This window comes from Staurois parvus, unplaced genomic scaffold (assembly GCF_062004578.1).
Source record: "Staurois parvus isolate SC_StPar_1 unplaced genomic scaffold, SC_StPar_1.0 ptg000022l, whole genome shotgun sequence".
Lineage (NCBI taxonomy): Eukaryota > Metazoa > Chordata > Amphibia > Anura > Ranidae > Staurois > Staurois parvus.
In genome coordinates this window covers 9,072,963-9,096,627 of record NW_028317818.1, presented here as the reverse complement: position 1 = coordinate 9,096,627, position 23,665 = coordinate 9,072,963, and the positions used below count along the sequence as shown (strand labels likewise).

Here is a 23,665-nt window from a genome sequence, read left to right as displayed (position 1 = left end):
TAAGTTAATTTTAGGGCACAAAAAGGCAATAAATGACTCATTTTATGGTAAAATATAAAAGGTGAGGTTGCACAGAGTAAATAGATACCCTTAATCAATATACTTAAAATTTGTGTGCACTCATGAAATGGAGACAAACTTCAGTACCCTATATTTTCTATAGGTGACACTTTTAAAGCCCCCTGTAGGTCATTAGTTTAGCGTTACAGAGGAGGTCTGGTGCCAGAATTATTGCTCTCATTCCAGTGTGCGTTGCAATACCTAACATGTTTTCTTCCTCAATGAACGGGGGTGCATATACCCTTGCACCAAAGCCAATGGGACCCAATGAGTTTACCTAATTAACCACGCAAAATCACGTGTGTATATATATATATGTGATTTTGCATTTCCTAGTACAGGACGTGCCTACTCACACCACCATTCGCGGCTGGAGCTGTCAATCACCAGGTCCCGGACGGTGATTACTGAGGATCTCCGACGGGGAGAACTGTTTTGTTTACTAACAGTTCTCCTCTGTGTTAGCTCGGGCACACTGCTCTGGATTCCTGTGCACAGCACAGCCATCCAAAGCAGTGTGCTTACAGTGAAGCACACAGACACCGCTCCCTAGTGAAACACTCCCTGCACACAGTTAACCATTTGATCGCCCCCTCATGTTAACCCCTTGCTGCCCAGTGCCATTAGTACAGTGTCGGTAATTTTTTTTTTTTTTTTTTTTCTTCAGCACTGATCACTGTATCAGTGTCACTGGGGATGTCTGTGACACCAAGCCAGTCCTCCCAGTGCCAGAATGTCCACTGCAGTCTGACAACCCTGCTATAAGTCGCTAGTCGCCACCATTACTAGTGAAAAAAAAACCCAGTATATATACCGCTATTTGTAAACGCTATAACGTTCACGTATACCAATTCATTTACACACATGGGGATTTGTTTTGGCAAAGACATGTAGCAGAATACATTTTGGCCTAAATTTATGATGAAATTTGATTTTTTTAAATTTTCTACTGGACATGTTTAATAGCAAAAAGTAAAAAAAAATTTTTTAAAAACCGCACAGGCGATCAAATACCACCAAAAGAAAGCTCAGTTTGTGGGAAAAGACTTGCCTTTCATTTGTGTGCAGTGTTGCATGACCGTGCAATTGTCATTGTGGTAAAGTAACGCAGCACCGTAATGCAAAATATGGCCTGGTCAGGAAGGAGGGTAAATCCTCAGGAGGGCAAGTGGATAATAGGATTTTTATAAACAAAGACTGGGGATTTTAGTGCTCAGATTTTCCTAAAGAAAGAGATCAAGCACATATTGTCCATTCCTTCTTTAAAAGCGGTATCATAAGAGAGGATAGATCACCTCTATTTGTGTCATCAAAGTCACACCAGTTTTAATCAGTAATGTTGCATATCAGGGATCAGAATTTAATCGCAATATACTACTTGTGCTAAGAGACTATTACAACCTAGCCCTATTCTTATCGTGGTGAATCGTATATCCATGACAGGTATAGTTAGTCATCTTTTTAAGTAGCCCATTGTAGACAGCAGAGCATAGCTGAGTTAAATATAATTGTTCACCCATCTACGTTTGCAGCTTCACTGTTCAACAATGTTGTCTCTTCAAATATCCATGCTTATTGTTCACTGTATGCATGTATATGTACACATTCTTTCATGGAACAGGTTCATCCCCAATTTGTCCCTAACTGAAAACTACAGCTGAAAAGCTATTTCAAAAAGGGATGGGGGGATTGGCTTTCTAGCTCTACATAGTATATCTCAGAGTTCACCCGTACCCATAACTCCTAACGCCTCTTTCCAGGAGAAAATCATGCATAAGTAAGCATATTGATGTTGTCTTGATCCCAATCAGTATCAAAGGATAGGCAAAGGTTTCTTGATCTCATTCCTCTAAATAAGTATAACGTGCTCAAACACAAAAACAGAAAAATAACCTCAACATGTTTAGCTCCTGCAATGGAGTTTGGTCAGGCGTAAATATATGTGCACCCCTTATTGTGTCAAACAAAAGCACATGGTTCAAAGCTTGGTCTGTTTGTATGGGACTTCTATTTATATTTTCCCCTTTCAAAGATGACGCAATTATGTCATCGCGCTGCATCTGTACGTTTTGACGTCACCGTGTAATGATGTCGAGCATGCGCAGTAGTGATATACAACGCGATCCTGTGGGAGGAGGATGGAATGACAAACAACACTGAATATCATTCCAGCATCAGTGCCAATCAGAATTATATTCTCTCACATAGGAAAGGAGGCATAGACTCCCACCGTAGACTTGGCATCCACATACCACAACAAATTATCAAGATATTTTTATTCTCTTGCAGGCAATCACTTATATGTATATTGGCATGGCTCTATAGAGGAATATGCATGTCCTAGATTTGAGATTCTACACCATTCCTTCTACTCCAGCCCTCCATAAATCACCTGATGAATATGCTGAATATCAACCTTTTAAATATTTTTGCCCACATACACCATTTATTGATTCCCTTATCTAATACCAAGTTTTGGCCATACTGTAGAACAGGCCCCATATGTTGATATATGTACAGTAAATATAAACACCTGTTAAAATGTCAGGTTTTTGTGATGTAAAAAAATTAGACAAAGATAAATCATTTTAGAACTTTTTCCACCTTTAATGTGACCTATAAACTGTACAACTGAATTGAAAAACAAACTGAAATCTTTTAGGGGGGGAGTAAACATTAAAAAAATAAAATAATGTGGTTGCATAAGTGTGCACAACCTCTTATAACTGGGGGTGTAGCTGTGTTCAGAATTACGCAATCACATTCAAAATCATGTCAAATAGGTGTCAGTACACACCTGCCATCATTTAAAGTGCCTCTGATGAACCCCAAATAAAGTTCAGCTGTTCTAGTGGGACTTTCCTGACATTTTGTTAGTTGCATCCTACAGCAAAAGCCATGATCCACAGAGAGCTTCCAAAGCATCAGAGGGATCTCATTGTTAAAAGGTATCATTCAGGAGAAGGGTACAAAAGAATTTCCAAGGCATTAGATATACCATGGAACAGTGATGACAGGCATCATCAAGTGTAGAAAATATGGTGCAACAGTGACATTACCAATAATTGGACGTCCCTCCAAAATTGATGAAAAGATGAAAATAAAACTGATCTGAGAGGCTGCCAAGAGGCCTAGAGCAACATTAAAGGAGCTGCAGGAATATTTGGCAAGTACTGTCTGTGCGGTACATGTGACAACAATCTCCCGTATTCTTCATATGTCAAATGTATGCTAAGGAATGGCTTCACCAGTAGAAGATCAAAGTTTTGAAATGGCCCAGTCAGAACCCAGACTTGAATTCGATCAAAAATCTGTGGGGTGATCTCAAGAGGGCTGTGCACAGGAGATGCCCACGCAATCTGACAGATTTGGAGTGTTTTTGCAAGGAAGAGTGGGCAAATATTGCCAAGTCAAGATGTGCCATGCTGATAGACTCATACCCACAATGAGTGCTGTAATAAAATAAAAAGGTGCTTCAACAAAGTAATAGTTTAAGGGTGTGCACACTTATGCAAACATATTATGTTAGTTTTTTATTTTTACTTCCCTCCACCTTAAAGATTTCAGTTTGTTGTTCAACTGAGTTGTACAGTTTATAGGTTACATTAAAGGTGGAAAAAGTTCTAAAATGATTTATCTTTGTCTCATTTTTTTACATCACAGAAACCTGACATTTTAACAGGGGTGTGTAGACTTTTTATATCCACTTTATATATAGCCATGAAAGAGAGGCACTCAAACGCATGTTGAAGGCAACCTTGCTTCATATATTATTAAATTTAAATATTTATTAAATTTTTCATGTTAATACAAAAACTCAAACAGGGAAGTAATTCTCATACAAGTATACATTTATAACATTTCTGTCTTTCCCTTACTTAAAACTCTTTTCTTTCCCATCCCACTACCCCTCCCTCCCACCCCTCTTCCCCCTCTGCAGACTCTATCCCATTCTATTCTCTTGAGGCTTTTTAGTGTTATGTTAACATCCTAGTTTATGTTTTCTTATATTTCTCTTTCAATCCTGCTCTTTCCCACTTTTCCCATCTCCTGAGATACACTCCCATTCTGTCTTCCTGCATATGATATGATCTTTCCATTCTACCTATCTGGTTTACTCTGTTAATCCAGTCCGCCTCCTTCGGTACCTCGACTTTCCGCCAAAACTTGGGTATCAACCCTTTCGCTGCATTCAAGAAGTACCAAATACCTGAATCTTTATATTTATTTACAGATGTCTCCACATCGTGTAGGAGACACGTCGTTGGATCTAATCCTATGTCAATTTCCGTTATTTCTTTAATCAACTTGACTATTGTCTTCCAAAAAGCCTGGATTTTCGGACATTCCCACCATATGTGAAACACCGTGCCTATATCTCCACATCCTCTCCAACACATATTTGAACTTTCCCCATTCATCTTGTGTTCAACACTCGGTGTGATGTGCCATCGTGTCACAAACTTATAATTAACCTCCACCTCTCTCATACTAACATTATCGTGTATCAATCTAAACATCTTTCTCTGTCTATCCTCATCAAACTCAACTCCCATATCTCTTTCCCATTTTGTCATAAAATTTAACTTTGTGTTTGTGTCTAATTCTGTGAGAATTCTATACACTTTTGAAACACCGTGCTTCCCATCCCTTCGTGTCTCCAACAACCTTTCAAACATATTCCACTCCTGTTTTATTCTCAAAGGTTTCGGTAGTTTTCCAATAAAACTTTTCAATTGATGGTATTTCCACTCATCCATTCTAAAAAAAATGTCTCCCTTCTTCTCTATTAACTCTTTAAGTGATCTCAATTCCCCCTCCACCAATACATCTCTCAATTGGGTATCTTCCTTTCTGAACCATCTCCCCGAAATCTTGTTCTTTCCCGGAGGGAAGTACTCAGAATTCGTGAGAGGCATTAATGTTGAATTAAATTCCCATTTCATATTTTTATGTAAATTGTCCCATACCCTAAAAACATTTAAAGTGTAAATACTTGTGCTTTCTTTGGTTCCCCTAAACTGTGGTGGGACCCATATCATCTGACTCAATCCAATTCCACTAAGCTCATTCTCTATTGTTACCCAACTTTTCCCCTTATGGTTAAATGTCCAGTCATATATTCTTGCCAAAACCACTGCTTTATAATATCTCTTGACATCTGGTAAACCCAATCCCCCTTTCTCTTTAGTCCTACTCAATGTTTCATATGCTATTCTAGGTTTTTTATTCTTCCATATGTATCTTGTTAACATTTTTTTCATTATCTTAAAGAAGGCTTCTGGAATTTTAATTGGTACCATTTGAAATCTATACAGTATTTTAGGCATAATTACCATTTTGACTAAGTTTATACGTCCTATCCAGGATGGATTTCCTCCTTCTAGTCTTTTTAAATCTTCCCTGATCTCATTAATCAAAGAGATATAATTTACTCTATACAAATGCTTGGATGAGGCAGTGATTTTTATTCCTAGGTATTTTATCTCTTTTTCTCTCCAAATAAAGGGGAATTCTTTTTGTAATTTTTCTTTTTCATTCTTGGATATATTAATATTCAGGATCTCTGTTTTCGTTGGGTTAATTTTTAAATTTGATAGTTCACCGTACTCCTTCAGAATCTTCATTATATTTGGGAGAGTTATTCTGGGATTCCCCACATAGAACAATAAATCGTCCGCAAAGGCCGCTACTCTATGTTCTATGGATTCTATCTGAATTCCCTTTACCGATCCACTATTTCTTATTATTGACAGCAGAGGTTCGAGTGACAATACATATAGCAGGGGAGACAGAGGACAGCCCTGTCTTGTACCATTTGACATTCCAATGGGTTCTGATCTCTCCCCATTTACCGTGATGATTGCAGTAGGCTCCCTATATAGTTTACTTATCCACTCTCGCATTCTATCTCCTAACCCCAGCACTTTTAAGTTGTCTATCATAAAGCCCCAGTCCACTCTATCAAATGCCTTCTCCGCATCAATTGACAAGAGCACCACCGGGGCTTTCCCTCTTCTACTCTTCTGAATAAGCATCAGGGTTCTCAAGCCATTATCTCTACCTTCTCTCCCCGGTACAAAGCCCACCTGATCTCCGTGGATCCATTCAGGCATCAGATCTCTCAACCTGTTTGCTAACACCTTTGCATACAGTTTAGTGTCTGTGTTCAATAATGAGATAGGTCTATAGCTGGAGCACTGCGATGGGTCCTTTCCCTCCTTGTGAATAAGTACTACATGTGCCTGTAGGGATTCTCTCCTCATTTCCATCCCACCTCCCAGTGCATTCATATATTTCTCCAGTTTGGGTAACAATACTTCACTAAATTTCTTATAGTACCTAACTGTATAGCCATCCGGACCTGGACTTTTTCCCCCTCCTGTACTTCTTAATGCTATTTTAATTTCTTCCTGGGAGATTTCTACGTCTAGGGAGTTCAACTGTGCTTCACTTAGTTTTGGTAATCCCGCATTTTTTAAGTATGTCATCTTTTTTTCCTTAATTCCCTCTTGTATTTCCTTTAGAGGGTCTTGGGGGCTAATATTATATAACTTTTTATAATACTCCGTAAACACTTTAATAATCTCTTTATTTGAGTGGGCCAGCTCCCCCTTTGAACTTTTTATCTTTTCTATATAATTCCTATTTTTCTTTTTATTCAAAGCTCTCATTAAATATCTTCCTGGTCTGTCTCCCCATCTATACCTCTCGTTCAAAACCCTGTTGTATACTCTTCTCTTCTCCTCATCCATCAACCTCTCTAACTCCTCTTTTTTATCCAGTAAGTTCTGTCTCGTATCTTTTGTTATTTTCTTCTTATGGATCTGCTCCAAGTCTAATATTTCTTTTAAGAGCCCACTGACCTTCTCTCTTCTTTCCTTTTTCTTCCTTGCTCCAGCCGCAATCAAGATTCCTCTTATGAATACCTTATGACTTTCCCAGACTGTAGCTATCGATACTTCCTCTGTTTCGTTCTCCTTAAAGTATTCCTTAATCTCTTTCTCGATTTTCTGAACTACATCCTCATCCAGAAGAAGGGCCTCATTTAACCTCCACCCTAATCCTCCCGTCCACCTTCTTCCCCATCTCAACTTCATCACGACCGGAGCATGATCCGAGAACGTCCTTGTCTCTATGTCAATTTTTACCAGGTGATCTATTAGTTGATGGTCTATTAAGATGTAATCTAATCTCGAGTATATCTCATGTGCATTCGAGAAGAAGGTATAGTCTCTGTCTTTCATATGCCTTATTCTCCAAGTATCCACTAGTTGATATTCATGCATCACTTTTTTCATAGCTCTCAGAGCCCTACTCCCCTCTCTTTGCACAGGAGAGGTATTATCTTTTTGTGGGTCCATACAAAAGTTTAGATCTCCAGCTACTATCAAACGCCCTTTTTTAAAGTCCATTAATTTTTTCAACAAGCCCTTCATATACTTCTCCGAGTTTTTATTGGGACAATATATATTGGCTAAAGTACACTCAATCCCCTGGAGTCTACCTTTTAAAAATAAGAACCTCCCCTCCGGGTCGGTTCTTCTATCCTCCAACTCAAATCTCATGTTCTTTGCCACACCTATTGCAACCCCTTTTGCTCTTTTAATTGGGGAATCTGCGTAGTACCATGTTGGATAGTATTTGGATTTCAATTTCACGTTTGCCTCTATCTCGAAATGCGTCTCTTGTAAAAATACCACTGACGTAGCCCTATGATGTAACTCTTTAAACAACCTAAATCTCTTCCCTGGACAACTCAGCCCGTTCACATTATAGGTTATAAACTGTAATTCTTCCATCTTTCCCAATTAAGTCCATCTCTCTTCCAGATTGCCTCTTCCTCTTCATCTCTTCTGTCCTGCAGAGTATTGACCCAATACCTCCTCTCCTCCCTTCCACCCACCCAACTCTCTTCCCCTCCCCCCTCCCTCCCTCCCCACCTCCCCCCACCCCTCCCATCCCCCCTTCTTTTTTCCCTACCCGTTTTTAGGCCTATAATCTGCCTACAAATCATTTGTGGATCTATTTCCACCATTGATTTAAAGTTTAGGGCGTCAGCTCCGCCTATGTACGGTTCACCTCTCCTCCAACCGCCCCGATTCCCTCTCTCTGTCAAAAAGTCTTTACTCTTTACCCCCCTGCCTTAATCGGAGCCTCCAAGCGGGTCTCGGCATCCGGAGGGGGAAGGCTAGGGGCGAGAGGGAGAAGTAAGAGAGAGAGAAGAAAAAAAAAAAAAAAAAATTCGTTTTCTACTTAATTCTCCCTCTCCTCCTCCACCCCCGATGCCTCCCTCAGCCCGACCTGTTGCCAGTCCTCTTTTCTTTTAACATTTATGTTTCCTTTATCTTCTTCCTCTTCTTCCCAGCCAGCTATCTTCATTCTTTGCAAGTCCAGTCTATCACAAAAATCTCTTAAATCATCCGGAAATCTCAAATACGCTGTGACCCCATTTTTCCAGCCAATCAGAAATGCTGAGGTACCCCATCTATACTGCACATTCTGTTTTCTCATTTGCTCCAACAGGGGTTTCAGGGATCTCCTTCTCCTTAGGGTCTCTACTGTTAAGTCCGCATAGATTTGGATAGTCAAGTCTCCATACTTAACTAATGGTCTTCCCTTGGTCTTCTTCCAGATCTCATCTTTGGCCCCAAAATTTTGGAACTGGACAATTATGTCCCTCGATCTTTCCTTCTCAGTAGCCCGTTTGAACTTTCCTACCCTAAACACTCCATCCAGGTCGATCCCATCAGGTTCCGGTTTATCTCTTATGGAGTTTAGGATTTTTTTAACTAGTTCATATAGTATTTCCCCTTTAGCAGTCTCTGGGATTCCTCGTATTCTAAGATTACTCCTTCTTTCTTTATTTTCCTGAACTTCCATCCTATAGGTCATTTTTTTCTGGTTATTTTCTAATTGGCTTATTCTTTCCTTTAAATTATCTATTTTCTGGGCCTGGATTTTAACTTTCTTCTCCGTTTCTTCCATTCTCAATAGAAGGTGACCTAAATCATTTCGAATAGCTGTCATTTCATGTTTTATCGTTTTTTCCAGATTTTGAAACATTTCTGCCATCTCCTTCTTATTTGGTAGTTGTAGTTCACCTTCTGGTTCTTTTTTTCCCAAGCCCTCCACTATTTGTTGGCTACCGCTGCTATTTATGCCCAATGATAACCTAGGGCTATTTCCTGAACTAATGTCCATTTCCCCCTTTGCACCTTGGGCCCTTTCTGGTGTAGTATTTCCATAAGATGTAAATTTCTTTATTGTTCCTGTTTGGGCCCCTTTGGGCCCTGCTCCCTTGGAACCTTTGTTCTTCATATCCTCTATATATCTTGATAGCCTTGCAGTTTTTCCTATTTCCTTTACTCTCCTGGGACACCTGGACCTCCTTTCTTCTTCTTTTCTAACCCCTGGGAATCCTCCCCTCTTTAACCTCTTGGACGCCTGTATCACTCAGGGGTTCACCATGCAATAGGCCCCCAACAGTTTTCACTCACCCTTCCCCTCTCCGGACGGTGGTTCCAGGCTTATGTGGAGGGCCTTCACTGCTGCTCAGTCCTGGGGGGGATTCCTCGGGGTATCCGTTATTCAGTTTCTTTCTTTCCACCTCCTTTCTCTCTCCTTGAGGATGGTCTTGGGGAAGAAGAATAGCTGTCCTAATATTTATGGGTCTCCCTGACCCAGGATTAAACAGCCGGCCAGGGGGATAAAGGCAACTATAAGGTGGCAACACTTTATTTCATTAGAGCACCGACCAGCCTCCTCTCTCCCACCGAGGTCTTCCTCAGCTGGTCCCTTTCTCCTGCTTCACTCCTCCACTGGCCGCACAGCTTTCCAATCCTGTAACACAGGGGGAGCCGACTTGTCACTGCCGCTCTGACAGGGAGCCGGCCGGCGTCTCTGTCTCCCAGTGATGCCTTGCGGCGAGCAGCGTGCTCACACCGCCCTGCTTCGTCTCCCCGGCAACCCGACAGCCGCCCTGGAGTCTCCGCAGCGAGATCACCTTCCGGAGGTCCGTGTCCGCTCTCCTCTCTCCTCCACGCGCCAGTCTCTCTCCGCTTGGAGCCCTCCTCAAGCAGGTAGGGCTTCACTCCATGAGGGTCTCGGAAGGTTAGTTTGGAGGTTATCGGAGAGCACTCACATCGTGCTCTCCGACGCCGCCATGTTTAGGCTCCGCCCCACCTTGCTTCATATATTAACCATTCACTAATGGCAAATAGGTAAAACCCTCATTAAGACCATGAGTGGATCTAGACCGCAGGCGGAAGATCCATTTTGCTTCTAATTTCAATAGGATTTTATCAGTCTAGCTTTCCGTACTGCCCACAATGATAAACATTCTGGTTTACCATTGTGTTTCTCTAGAATGTGTCTTGCTATTGGTATGTCTTTCTTAAGGATGATGTCATTCACATGCTCCAATATTCTACTTAATTGACGGATCATTTTTCCAACTGTGAGAACTAGTATCAAATGGTAGAGTTTTTCCAGCACACAGCCAGTCGCTTTATTCTTTTTCAAAGGCCTTTTAGCCCAATTTTATTTAAAAGAAAGTTCCACAACATGCTTCTCACGCAGGGGTATCCACCATGTTACAAATGAAACAAATAATCAGCCTCCTGGCTTGTACACACAATTCTGCCGCTCTGGCCTTCCACTTTAGGCTCACAGCTGTCTCCTACAGACTCCTTCCAAAATGGCTTTTAGCACACAGCTAGCAGACACTTGCAACCAGCTAGCAGCCACTTGCTGCTCTGGTTCCCACCTCTCGTAGGTGGAGCTCTACTTACTCCAGGGCAATGACCTCCTGTCTGCCGGGGTGGAGCCCCGAATCATGGTTAGGCCTCTACAAAAAGGCCTGTACACACCTGTGCAATCAGTGTGCTGGGGGTTCTGAAAACACGGACCCTGGATTGGAGAATTAATCCCTCCCAGATCACTTTAAAATCTCCAGGCTCCAGATCCCAAAACAGACTTTACGAATAAATGAGGAAACTGAAAAAACAGATTCCTCTGAAATAAACCCTCTGGAGCCCCTCAACCTGTATGGTTGAGAATCCAGGGTTATAAGCTTTATTTAGACCATGGCAGGATTCTGCACTGCCACACAATATATAGATAGGTACAGGGACATTTTTACCACATATATTGCACCTCTGTACTACAATGGAAAAAACTATAATGGTGATAATTTACCGTTTTTTTTGATTGGTGAACTCCTTTAACTTGGCGCCATAGGCACAAGTCTTACAATGACCACATCTGTGGCTTCCCAATGGTTTGTCTGGCAGCCACGTATGTGTTTGCTGTGGCTGAGATATTCTTTCCATATGACTATGTACCAACAGATCTCGTAAACTTTTTCCTTTTCGATATGTGAACAAGGGAGCATTTGACAATATCTTTGATAGATCTTTATCGTCAAGCAATATATACCAATACTTCTTTACAATATTCTAGATCTGCCCTGATTGTCTACAATATTTTCCTGCTACCCTCATTTCAACATCCTCCTTCTTTTTGATCCTTTTGGGAGCAAGAAGCTGTTCCCTGGGGATGCTTCTTACCTTATTGTAGGATTTGTTAAGATCCAGAGTTTTATACCCCCTTTTCTTAAATCATTCGAACAATCGAGTACTTTTCTATTTGAAAATTTCCTCAGAGGAGCATTTTCTCCTAGCCCTCAAAAACTGTCCAGTTGGAATCCCACATTTTAGGGGGGCGGGATGATGACTTTCCCAATGTAGGAGGCTGTTTGTAGAGGTTGGCTTACGGTATATTGCAGTACATAATTTTCCTTCATTATCCCTTGTTATAAACAAATCTAGAAAGTTGATGCTATCTCTGTGGATTTCACTAGTAAAGTACATACCTATGTCATTGTCATTAAGAGTTCTATCAAAATCATGGAATGTTGCTTCCGATCCCTGCCACAAAATTAATACATCATCAATGAATCTAGCCCAAAGCAATATTTTTGATGTGAAGATCTCCATATTGTCGGTAAATACAATTGGAAATAGATTGGCGTAAGTGGGGGCACACATAGTGCCTATTGCTGTGCCTTTTATCTGTTTGTATATTTTACCATAAAATATATGAAGAAGTTATGTTCAAGAACAAACCTTAATAGTCCCAAAATGAAATTGGTGTGCAGTTGAAAAACTGCTCCACTATTTTGTAGGAAAGTGTGCACTTTCAGCCCCTATCCATTATATAACTATAGCTTGAATATGTTTTGGCAACTACCTGAAAAAAGCTAAAATTGTGCCTGTGTCCAAATATATATGGACCCAACTGTATTACTGAGTAGGGTCTCCAACTAGGACCTCATAATTGTTATCTTTACTCAGAATATCATAAGAAATACAAATGATGTAGCGCTAAAACACCCAGTTAAAGCGTCAGTGCCTTAGGACATGCAGCATGATGTTAAAATCCTATATGAACATAATACATATATGTGCGTGATGATACTGACAAAATGGAAAACAGATGTGCAACCCCTACACACAGTGCACATATATGAATATAAAGTCCAGTGATCCTGTATCAATATTTGCACTCAAACAGAGTCCTTGGACTGTATGTGGGCCCGCACACCACCACGTGCAATCCGAAATCAGCTGAAGTGGCCTCTCACCTCCTCCCTGCGACCCTGCAGGGCCACAGAGCTTTATCAGATCCCCACTGAGTCAAGGTATGCTTCCTGTTGAGTGGATGGTTGGTATATCCCCAGTATACAGCTTCCACCTCTCCTGTGGTATCCTCCGAGGTGAGCTGAGCAGGATGCACCCCAGCTCAGGCCCCCATGGGATAAAGGAAGCAAAAGACATCCTCCATAGTGTAAAACCGTTTAATAAATGCCGGAAAATAAATGTATAATACACTCACATTTGCCAAATAACATACAAGCTGTTTCCCATAGCATGGGTGTATGCGTGTGGCTGAGGGTGTACCAAGATGGCGCCGCGCCGGAAGTGCGTCACCACGTATTGCCGTCGACGCGTTGCGTCACGTGACCCCGTGACTTCCTCAGGACTGACGTGATTGGTCTATAGCACTCACTTAAATAGGCCAGCCTTTCCTCCAATCGTGACCCGCTGGGAGTGGTCACGGCGGCCATGTTCTTGTAGCCCGTCGATCTTCTACTTACACATAGCCTGAATAGGTGTATATAGAAGTATACATACACCACAGGCTTCAGCTCTAGCACAAAAAATCGTGCCAGAACCGATGTGGAATGTAATGGTAAGTAATTATGATGTACTAAATCCACCAGCAAAATGTAAAAACACATATATGAAAAATGTGATGAATCTATAAACAAAAAGCCTCCTGAAATGAACTTTATTAGGGAGGTAAATAAAATGCAAATGCAAATCTAAAAAATAATGATGATAAAAATAATAATGAAATGTATATAAAAAATATATATATATATAAAAAAAATATATATATAAAACAGGTAGATCACAGAAAACCGCCGCTCTCTATTTGAGGAGATAAATATTGCCAAAAATCTTGGGAAAAAAACATATAAATAAAAATATAAAAATAAAAATAAAAATACCACCTCTAGACATACGCTGTTCACCCTTCATATGGTTACATATATGAATAAGAATGCAAATAACCAGAAAACACATAAGTAACTCAAGATACCACACAAAAGAAAAATTAATAATTGCTAATGAAGCAATTTAAATCAAAATCAATGTTAAGCCCTTTGGGCGTGTGTGTATCTAAAATAAATATCCACTTTGACTCCGCCTGACTTAATGCTCTGATCTTATGGCTTCCTCTCCAGTGCCTATGATACTTCTCAATTCCCCAGAAAACCAGACTAGAGGGATCCTTATACGTGGTGACGCACTTCCGGCGCGGCGCCATCTTGGTACACCCTCAGCCACACGCATACACCCATGCTATGGGAAACAGCTTGTATGTTATTTGGCAAATGTGAGTGTATTATACATTTATTTTCCGGCATTTATTAAACGGTTTTACACTATGGAGGATGTCTTTTGCTTCCTTTATCCCATGGGGGCCTGAGCTGGGGTGCATCCTGCTCAGCTCACCTCGGAGGATACCACAGGAGAGGTGGAAGCTGTATACTGGGGATATACCAACCATCCACTCAACAGGAAGCATACCTTGACTCAGTGGGGATCTGATAAAGCTCTGTGGCCCTGCAGGGTCGCAGGGAGGAGGTGAGAGGCCACTTCAGCTGATTTCGGATTGCACGTGGTGGTGTGCGGGCCCACATACAGTCCAAGGACTCTGTTTGAGTGCAAATATTGATACAGGATCACTGGACTTTATATTCATATATGTGCACTGTGTGTAGGGGTTGCACATCTGTTTTCCATTTTGTCAGTATCATCACGCACATATATGTATTATGTTCATATAGGATTTTAACATCATGCTGCATGTCCTAAGGCACTGACGCTTTAACTGGGTGTTTTAGCGCTACATCATTTGTATTTCTTCTGCATTGTTTTGATCTTGGGGTATTGGATCAGATGTTAGCAGCTTCACACGTTTACCAATTGTATTTTGCATAGGAGCGCAAGCAGATTCTTAATTATCAACTCAGAATATCATAACACAGCTAAAGATAAAAATTCCTGTTCATCAATACTATATTACCACCCTTATCTGCAGGTTTTATAATCAGCTCTTGATTACTTTTTAGGCTTTCCATTCGGGATAAGGCTACTTTCACACTGATCTGCGCAAAAACGCATTGGCGTTTTTACCGTGCTTTCTGAGTGTTTTTAAAGGATACATGACTTAAAAACTGCACCAAAAACACTTCTCAGAGGCATGTTTGAGGAGCTTTTCAGGCGTTTTCCATTGATTTAAATGGGAAGAGGCTTTTTTGGGGTGTTTATTTTTCCCCAAACATGCCCCAAAGATGCTGCAAGCAGGAGTTTTTACACTGCTCCGCAAGCGCAATGCCTCAGTTTGAAAACATACATAGATATACATTCACATACATAGCGAAGCGTTTTTCTTGAGCTTTTCAGGTGCTTTTTTTTAACCCAAAAACTCCTCAGTGTTAAAATAGCCTTAGTGAGATTGTAGAACTTCTGTCTTTTATCTCTACGTATTTTGGTACTTAAAGGTGTTAATTCTTGTTCCGTAAATTTTACGAACAATTGTATTTGAGTACCCTGGGGTGTGGGAGGTGTGTAATTGGATCTAGCCTAAGGGATGTAAATGGGCCCTCAATCCTCACAGCTCTCCCCTCATTTTTATTTTGTAATGATTCTAAGACTCTCAAAATCTCAATATCCCTAGATGTTTTCAGGGGTGTGGAAATTTTTAAAAAACTACTTGTCCTTCATGACAATCTACTTGTCCAGATAAAAATAAATTTGAACCAAAACCATATTTAAATCTGAGGTGCTTTTAGGAATTTCTGGGGCTTTTAAAATCAAAAGGGGCTTTATGGCGACTTAAATGTGTTATATTTTTAACATTGCGCTGTTTATCTCCTCCTCCCCTCCCTGCCTGTTTCCAGCACCGCACCCAGGGATTAAGGAGGACGGGAAGGGAGACACCTTGCAGTGTAATGAGCACCGATTCGGTGCCTGTCGGGGAGTGTCCGGCTTATCCTTTTTATCCCTTTCGCTGCCAGAGCTGTTTTTGCGTTTTTTGCCCACGTTTAAAAAATCATTTTGGACCCGAAGTTTACACAACCCCCCAAAATATTATATATTTTCTGAAAGCAGCCACATCTTGTTTGTTTCATTTCAAATCCATTGTGGTGGTGTATAGAGCCAAAAATGTTAGAATTGTGTTGATGTCCCAATATTTTTGGACCTGACTGTATATGTGTAAAGCGCTGCATAAAATGACAGCGCTATATAAGTACCTGAAATAAATAAATGTTCATATCATCAGTATGAGAGTGAGGCTTAATCATGATTCTCAGACTGCAAACCATTATCTTTTTTGGGATATGCATTTCTAGGCTGACCACCTCCCACCAGCACCCAGAATGTTTTTTGTATGCTTTCAGCATGCATTTGAATGCCTGAAAAATGTTATCTTCTTTTGATTGTATTAGTGTTTCATTCAAAAAAACCTGGCTGGACTCAACTGAGAGTCTATTCCTTCATCAAGGAAGCCTGCCATATTTGCTATAATAGACCCAGGCCCAGTCTATCATAAAACGCACTATTTATCAACTATAATCACTTCTATGCCTGCTATATCAAACTATTTTGAGGTTCCCTCTCTTGGCATAATTCTTGCTTCCTCAATGAACGAGGGTGCGCATACCCACGCACCAAAGCCAATGGGACCTTATTAGTTTACCTAATTAATAGTTAGGATTTTTATAGACAACGACTGGGGATGTTAGTGTTCAAATTTTCCTAAAGAAAGAGATCAAGCACATATGGTCCATTCCTTAGTTAAAAGCCACGTTTGAGGGGGGCAGGATGATGACTTTCCCAATGTAGGAGGCTGTTTGTAGAGGTTGGCTTATGGTATATTTCAGTACCTATTTTTCCTTCATTATCCCTTTTTATACACAAATCTAGAAAGCTGATGCTATCTCTGTGGATTTCACTAGTAAAGTACATATGTCATTGGCATTTTGAGTTCTAACAAAATCATGGAAAGTTGCTTCCAGCGCCATCGCATGGCTGCAAGGAGGGATCCCTGACTCCTAGATAGCGTTCTATATTACTATATAGGGCCTCTACGTCTAAGCTTGCCAGCCACACATTCTCTGTCAGGACTATACCTAACGAGCATGGTTATTTGAAGAGACAACATTGTTTAACAGTGAAGCTGAAAACGTAGATGGGTGAATAATTATATTTAACTCGGCTATGCTCTTCTGTCTACAATACATTACTTAAATAGATGACTAAAGTTATCCGATTCTCCATGATGAGGATAGGGATACGTTGTAATAGTCTCTTAGCACAAGTAGTATATTGCTGTTAAATTCTGATCCCTGATATGCACCATTACTGATGAAAAATGGTGTGACTTTGATGACACAATAAGAGATGGTCTATCTATCCTCTCTTACAATATCACTTTTAAAGAAGGAATGGACAATATGTGCTTGATCTCTTTTTTTAGGAAAATTTGAACACAAAAATCCCCAGTCTTTGTTTATAAAAATCCTAACTATTAATTAGGTAAACTTATTAGGTCCCATTTGGCTTTGGTGTGTGGGTATGCGCACCCCCGTTCATTGAGGAAGCAAGTAATAGGAGAGGGAACCTCAAAATAGTTTGATAGAAGTTTTGCAATGTAATGTGCATCGCAATTGACTTTTTTTAAGCGTAGGCGCCCATATGCGTATACAGGGGTGAGGAAATTGTTAAACCATTAACGTTCGTGGTGATACCTCACATGCATGATGCAAGCTCTTTTTGCATACCACCATAGGACTGCTGCTTGCTTTTGCGTGCAAGGATGGGGGTGGGGGTAAATTTTATTTTTTTTTTAATTCATTTTGCTTGAACTATTTTTACACTGTACCTTTTTTCATTTTGTTTTTCGATCACTTTTATTGTTATCTCATGGAATGTAAATATCCCCTGTGATAGCAATAGGCATTGACAGGTTTTCTTTTCTGAGAAATTTGGGGTCTGTTAGACTCTAGATCTCTCCTCTGCCCTTAAAGTATCTGATCACACCAAGATCGATGTGATCAGATGCTTTCCCAATTTTAAATTGGTGCTGTTTATATCCAGCAAAACAGAAATAATTAAATGCTCTTAGCCGGTCTCCTAGACCAGTGTTTCTCAAACTTTTTTCAAACAAGGCACCCTTTAAAATTTGGCAGAATCCCGGGGCACAACAATCAAAAATTAAAAAAAAATGAAATGTTACTTACCATCAATTACCAACTTGTGCTTGAGACGACCCACACAATTTCAGAGTTTAGCCGTTACAAACACAGTTTACAGATCACTAGTAAGTAGTAGTAGTAGTTAGTCAGAATGCCGCAGCGCAGTTGTAGTACAGGGTGCCCATATTTGTTGCCTGTGGTTTCACAAAGACTTCTATTATGTCCTGCTTTTTTGGTGCATTTTATGAAAGTCTCTATGGGAAACCGCAGGTGATGAGTACAAAAAACTCCTTGCTGCACCCACACTGTGGCCAAACTGCAGCAGGGCAACCGGTAAGCAATATAAAAAAAGTGCAGTACAAAGTTTTAGAAAGTAATGAAAACCACATAGCAAAAAAAGAAAAAAAAAAATATATATATATAATTTTTTTTGTTTGCTATGAGGTTTTCATTAGTTTCTAAATGTTGTCCTGTACTTTTTATTTTGTATGCTTCATGCACAATGCCCTGTTGCAGTTTGGCCACAGTGTGGGTGCAGCGCAGGTTACCCGCGGCACATATATAGACTCTAATTTTTTTTTTATTTTTTTTTTTACTTGATTACATAAAAACCAATCACCAAATCTGCCGTGAAAAACAGTGGAGGGGCTAAACGCTAGTGCTGTCAGCAAACAGGGCTGATCCTGTTGACACTGCATTTTTGGGGACACTATACAAAAGAGGCACTAGTATAGTTCCGTTTGTGATCAATATATTGATCTATACAAACACTATACAAGTAATGGCGATGATCAGCGACCTATAGCATGAGTGCGATAGTGTGGGCAATCTAGCACTAGCTGACCCTGGCTGGGAGGGGCACTAACTGACGCTGATGCTATCTGATGTCGCTAGTGGCAGTAATACAGTGATAAAGTGATTCTATATACTGACACTGTATTGACACTGGCTGAGTGACTAGGTGATCTAAGGATTATAGGGGTGATCAAAGTGTTAAACATGTTACTCTAACGTGCGTGTAAAATGTAGTGCTTTTACTCAGTGCCATATTCATTCTTCTCTCCCTAGATGGCCTAGTGGGCAGCCGGGGGGGCGTACACACACCCAGAAATAAAAAGTGACATAAGATTATGTGGCTTTGCCCACAGCCGCTGCTTGCCCACACATTGTTGGTGGGCGGGTGGCAAGTAGTTGGGAAAAGATTCAAACTTTTTGTTTAAACATTTTTCTTTTTTTTTTACTTTCATCAGAGTTCTGCAACGTTACCATAGTAACATTGAACTGCTGGGGGGGGAGGGGAGGTTGAACTGGATGGACTTTTGTCTTTTTTCAGCCAGACTGACTATGTAACATGTTATACTTACCTGTGTAATGGTTTTGCACAGAGCAGCCAGGATCCTCAACTTCTTGGGTCCCCCACCAACGTTTCCTTCATAGCTAGACACTTGCTATGGAGGCACTCATGCATGCTCAATCCCGAGCCCTGCTCCGTGTGTTCATAAGACAAACAGAACAGGGCTTGGCCCGCCTCGCTCCTTCCTTACTGGCTGTGATTGAAAGCAGTGGGAGCCAATGACTATTGCACATCGCAGGATCAAGATAGGGCTCAGGTAAGTATTTAGGGGGACCGGAGGAGATCTGCATGCAGGCTTGCTGTACTTACCTCTGGGGTTGCCAAGCTATCAGCACCTTCATGTCCCTGGACAAATCAAAAAACGATTTTATAAAACCCATTTTTTTTTTTTTCACCACTATTTTTCTTTTTTACTGGCTTCTCAAAATAGATGCAAATGTTCAGACGTCAAATAAAGGTTTAGTGTAATATGACATTTTTGTTTGTTAAATAGTATTTTTTACAGAGATCTATGCATCAGACCGAAAATAGGAGGAATTAAGTGCTAAACAAGCAGCTATGCCAACACGGATTGCGCATGTATGATCCATAGTTGTTTTCAGGAAGCTGGTCCAAAGCAATGCTGTCTGTGCAATGCTGAAGCAAGTGCATGTAGACAGGAAATGGTTAAATGAGCCTGGAGAAGAACTGACCCCAAAACCAATATATCTTCCCAAGCCAAAAAAACTCCATTCAATGCTTTAGTGTACTGCAGTGCAGTTCATTTTGAATGTCACCCTGATGCACTAAAGCAGTGGTGGGCAACCTTTTTTATCAACTGAGCCAAATCGCGCCAAAACCATGATTGAAATTTATTTTGAGAGCCACATTTTTAAAACTGAAAATACATCCCCCATAGTAATTCATCCCCCATATAGTAATTCATCCCCCATATAGTAATTCATCCCCCCCCTATAGTAATTCATCCCCCCCTATAGTAATTAATTCCCCATATTGTGTCAATTCACTTACCTTTGCTCCGTGCGTTCCTCTCGCCGTGTTCCCGCGCCGTTCTGGTCTTCAGGGCGGACTGTGAGAGGAGAGGAGTTCGTCACGCTGCCCCGCCTACATCCTGACAGCCAATGTTTGCCACGCTCCGCGGGCCGGATTAAAAGGTCCGCCGGGCCGTAGTTTGCCCATTGCTGGGTTAGCTGCAGAGTCCTGACTTTTGAGGCGGCCGCCCGAGAGGAGGGAGGGGAGCGGGCGCCCGGCACACAGAAGAACCGCATTAGAGTGTGTAAAGAGCCACATGTGGCTCGCGAGCCGCGGCTTGCCGACCACTGCACTAAAGCAATGCAGCTCCAACACCTGTTGAATTCTATGAGGAGGTGCAGATGAATATCACAAACTCCCTTCCTCTAATGACAATACACCTGTGCATGTTCTGTACAGAATAGATGTGGAATAAGCAACCCGCTATAATTTGTGTACTTCAGCCAGATCTGTAAGTTTCAGCCCCAGAAATTCAGCAGTTACTGTACAAGCTTAATGTAAGTAGGCCGGTTCACACCGTATGGATAGTAGGTTATGAGGTTTCCAATGGCATAGTTCACACCAGTGCAGTCACTTCCAGAGCATTCCAGTTGCAGAAAAAAAGTAGAACACATTGCATTTTTTTCTGCACTAAACTGTACTGAAACGCGGTATAAAAAAACAAAAAAGTGAAAAAATGCATCGGAATGCATCAAAAACACACATGCAGAAATGCATCACGAACACATCCCTTAACCAGCCTTTAATTAGTAGTAGCCACAAACTTTATTAGGGTAATTTATGTTTACAGTTCAAAGGTCCAAACATTGTTTTCATATTCCACTTTAAGGCTTCAATCCCTTTTAACCACTTGCCCTCCTCAGGATTTACCCCCTTTCCTGACCAGGCCATTTTTTGTGTTACGGTGCTGCTTTAACTGACCATTGCGCGGTCATGCAACGCTGCACCCAAATTAAATGTACGTCCTTTTTTTTTTTTTTTTCAAAAATTTTGCTTTTTTGATTGCCTGTGTGGTTTACATTTTTTGCGCTATAAAAAAAAGACAAAAAAGAAAAAAAAACAATATTTTGACTTTTTGCTATTAAACACATCCAGTAAAAAAATTTAAAAAATCTAATTTTGTCATAAATTTACACCAATATGTATTCTACGACATGTCTTTGCTAAAAAAAAAATCCCAATACATGTAAATGAATTGGTTTACGTGAAAGTTATAGCGTTTACAAATGGCGGTATATATACTGGGATTTTTTTTTTTTACTAGTAGTGGTGGCGATCAGCGACTTATAGCAGGACTGCGGCGGACATTCTGACACTGGGGGGAACTGGCTTGGTATCATTGACATCCCCAGTGCAACCAATGCAGTGAAAAGCACTGACACTGTACTAATGGCACTGGGCAGGAACGGGTTAACAAGAGGGGGCGATCAAAGGGTTAGCTGCGTGCAGGGAGTGTTTTACTAGGGGGCGGTGTCTGTGTGCTTCACTGTAATTACACTGCTTCGGATGGCTGTGCTGTGCACCGCCATCCAGAGCCGTGTGCCCGAGCTGACAGGGAGGAGAACTGTTAGTAAACAAAACAGGTCTCCCCCTGTCGGAGATCTTTGGAAATCACCGGGGGCCATCGAGTAATTACCAGCCGGGACCTGGTGATTGACGACTGCGAATGGTGGCGAGGGTGGGGTGCATGCGTGACTCGCTGGTGTCCCCTATCCGGAATTGCGACATCACGTATATATACGTGATTTTGCGCACCCGTGCCGCCTTGTAGCAGTATTTCTGCTATAGGTCAGTCGGGAAGCGGTTAATGTAAATGGTATTTTGTCTTTTATGCATTGATTTACTATACTAATATATTATGATTTCACTTGAATACTCAGTTCACAGATATAAACTTACAAAGCAGAGGCTAGGCTTCTCATCACATCAAGGTACGTGATAACATGATTCTATGAAAGGTGTACATGAAGCAATCTCTGACACTAGATGGAGAGGTCTAAAGCTAGATGCCAATTTGTAATCCAAAAAATGTTTTTTTTTGTTTTTTTTTAAACATTTGGAATGAATCTGGTAACAAAATGTGTGTTTTGATGTCTTGGACATTATACAAGAAAAAGAAGGAAGGATTTCAGTTTTACGGCTTTAAAAACATTTATTTCTCTTTAGCAGGATCCATAAACATGGCACTACTTTATGGATTTTCTATGAGGTTCAGACCAATTAATCAACAGATACTGTTATGGACATGGAGATCAAGATTGCATAGGAGTGCCAGCCTCATTGGATGTAGAGAAACTCCTCAAGCTATACATGGAAATGTATTTTCACATTTGTCTGTTAAAGTCAGGCATCCACAGGTACAAAGCCAAAATACATTCTGTTCATCTGCTTCTGACACCACGACTGATGAGAAGAAATTTCATGTGATCTACAAGTTTCCTGGAATACGCATGTGCAAGGCTGTGTCCAGACTGAAGATTCTGCAGACAATGTTGACTTTTACAGCCCTTCCACCTGTTTATTATTACTATTTGCAAGGGCAAGTTTCAGAGTTAGTTTTTTATTATTTCACTGGATTAACTGTGTTTGCTGGAGTTATGCTGTATAGCATTACGTATTATTTACAGAGAATTATAGGGATGATTTATGTAAACCAAGAAGCAACAACTCTGAAGATTTCTCACTTGACATTTTGGGGTAAAAGAAAAGATATTTTTTTACCTGTTGAAGATGTGAAAGTGCTGTCAGAAACTGGAGACATAAAAGGGGAAGTTTTCCTTCAGATCAGAAGATACAGCAGTCCAGATGTTTTGTACATAACCAAACACTACGGCCAGGTTATGGATAAGGAAAAGTTTCAATTTATATTTGGAGAAATAAAATAACTCAGAGTTGTCAGGATTCTTGTTGTGTTCTCTGGTTGATTTTACAACCCTGATTCCAAAAAAGTTTAGATACTGTGTAAAATCTATATAAAAACAATACAGTGATTTGAAAATCTCATAAACCCATATTTTATTCACAATAGAAATTAGAAAACCTATCAAATGTTTAAACTGAGAAACTATCATTTTAAGATAAAAAGTAAGGTAATTTTGACATTGATGGCAGCAATAGGTCTCAAAAAAGTTGGAACAGGGCCAGTGTTTATCACGGCGTAGCACTCCTTGTTTTTTTTAACAACACTGTAAATGTCTGGAAACTGAGAGGACCAGTCAGTGGAGGTTTGGGAGAGGAATGTTGTCCCATGCTCGCCTGATATAAGATTCTAGCTGCTCAGCTGCCTTGGGTCATCTTTGTTGTATTATTCATTTCATGATATACCAAATAGTTTCAGTTGGTGAAAGGTCTGGACTGTTATGCAGTCCAGTTATGCAGTCCAGTTA

At 40.6% G+C, this 23,665-nt stretch overlaps 1 protein-coding gene across 3 annotated transcripts in view; it reads left to right on the top strand.

The window, feature by feature from the left end:
• TMEM186 (transmembrane protein 186) overlaps positions 1-23,180 on the top strand; it is a 28,425-nt gene extending 5,245 nt beyond the window's left edge. For 2 of the 3 annotated variants that reach the window (XM_089692166.1, XM_089692150.1), the window contains exon 2: positions 22,449-23,180. In XM_089692166.1, the coding sequence (XP_089548292.1) occupies positions 22,460-23,164 (705 nt within the window). In that variant the 5' untranslated portion in view covers positions 22,449-22,459 and the 3' untranslated portion in view covers positions 23,165-23,180. Of the gene's footprint in view, positions 1-22,445 lie in introns of all 3 variants that reach the window. The other variant, XM_089692156.1, reaches the window with a different exon arrangement.
• Positions 23,181-23,665: the final 485 nt, after the last annotated feature.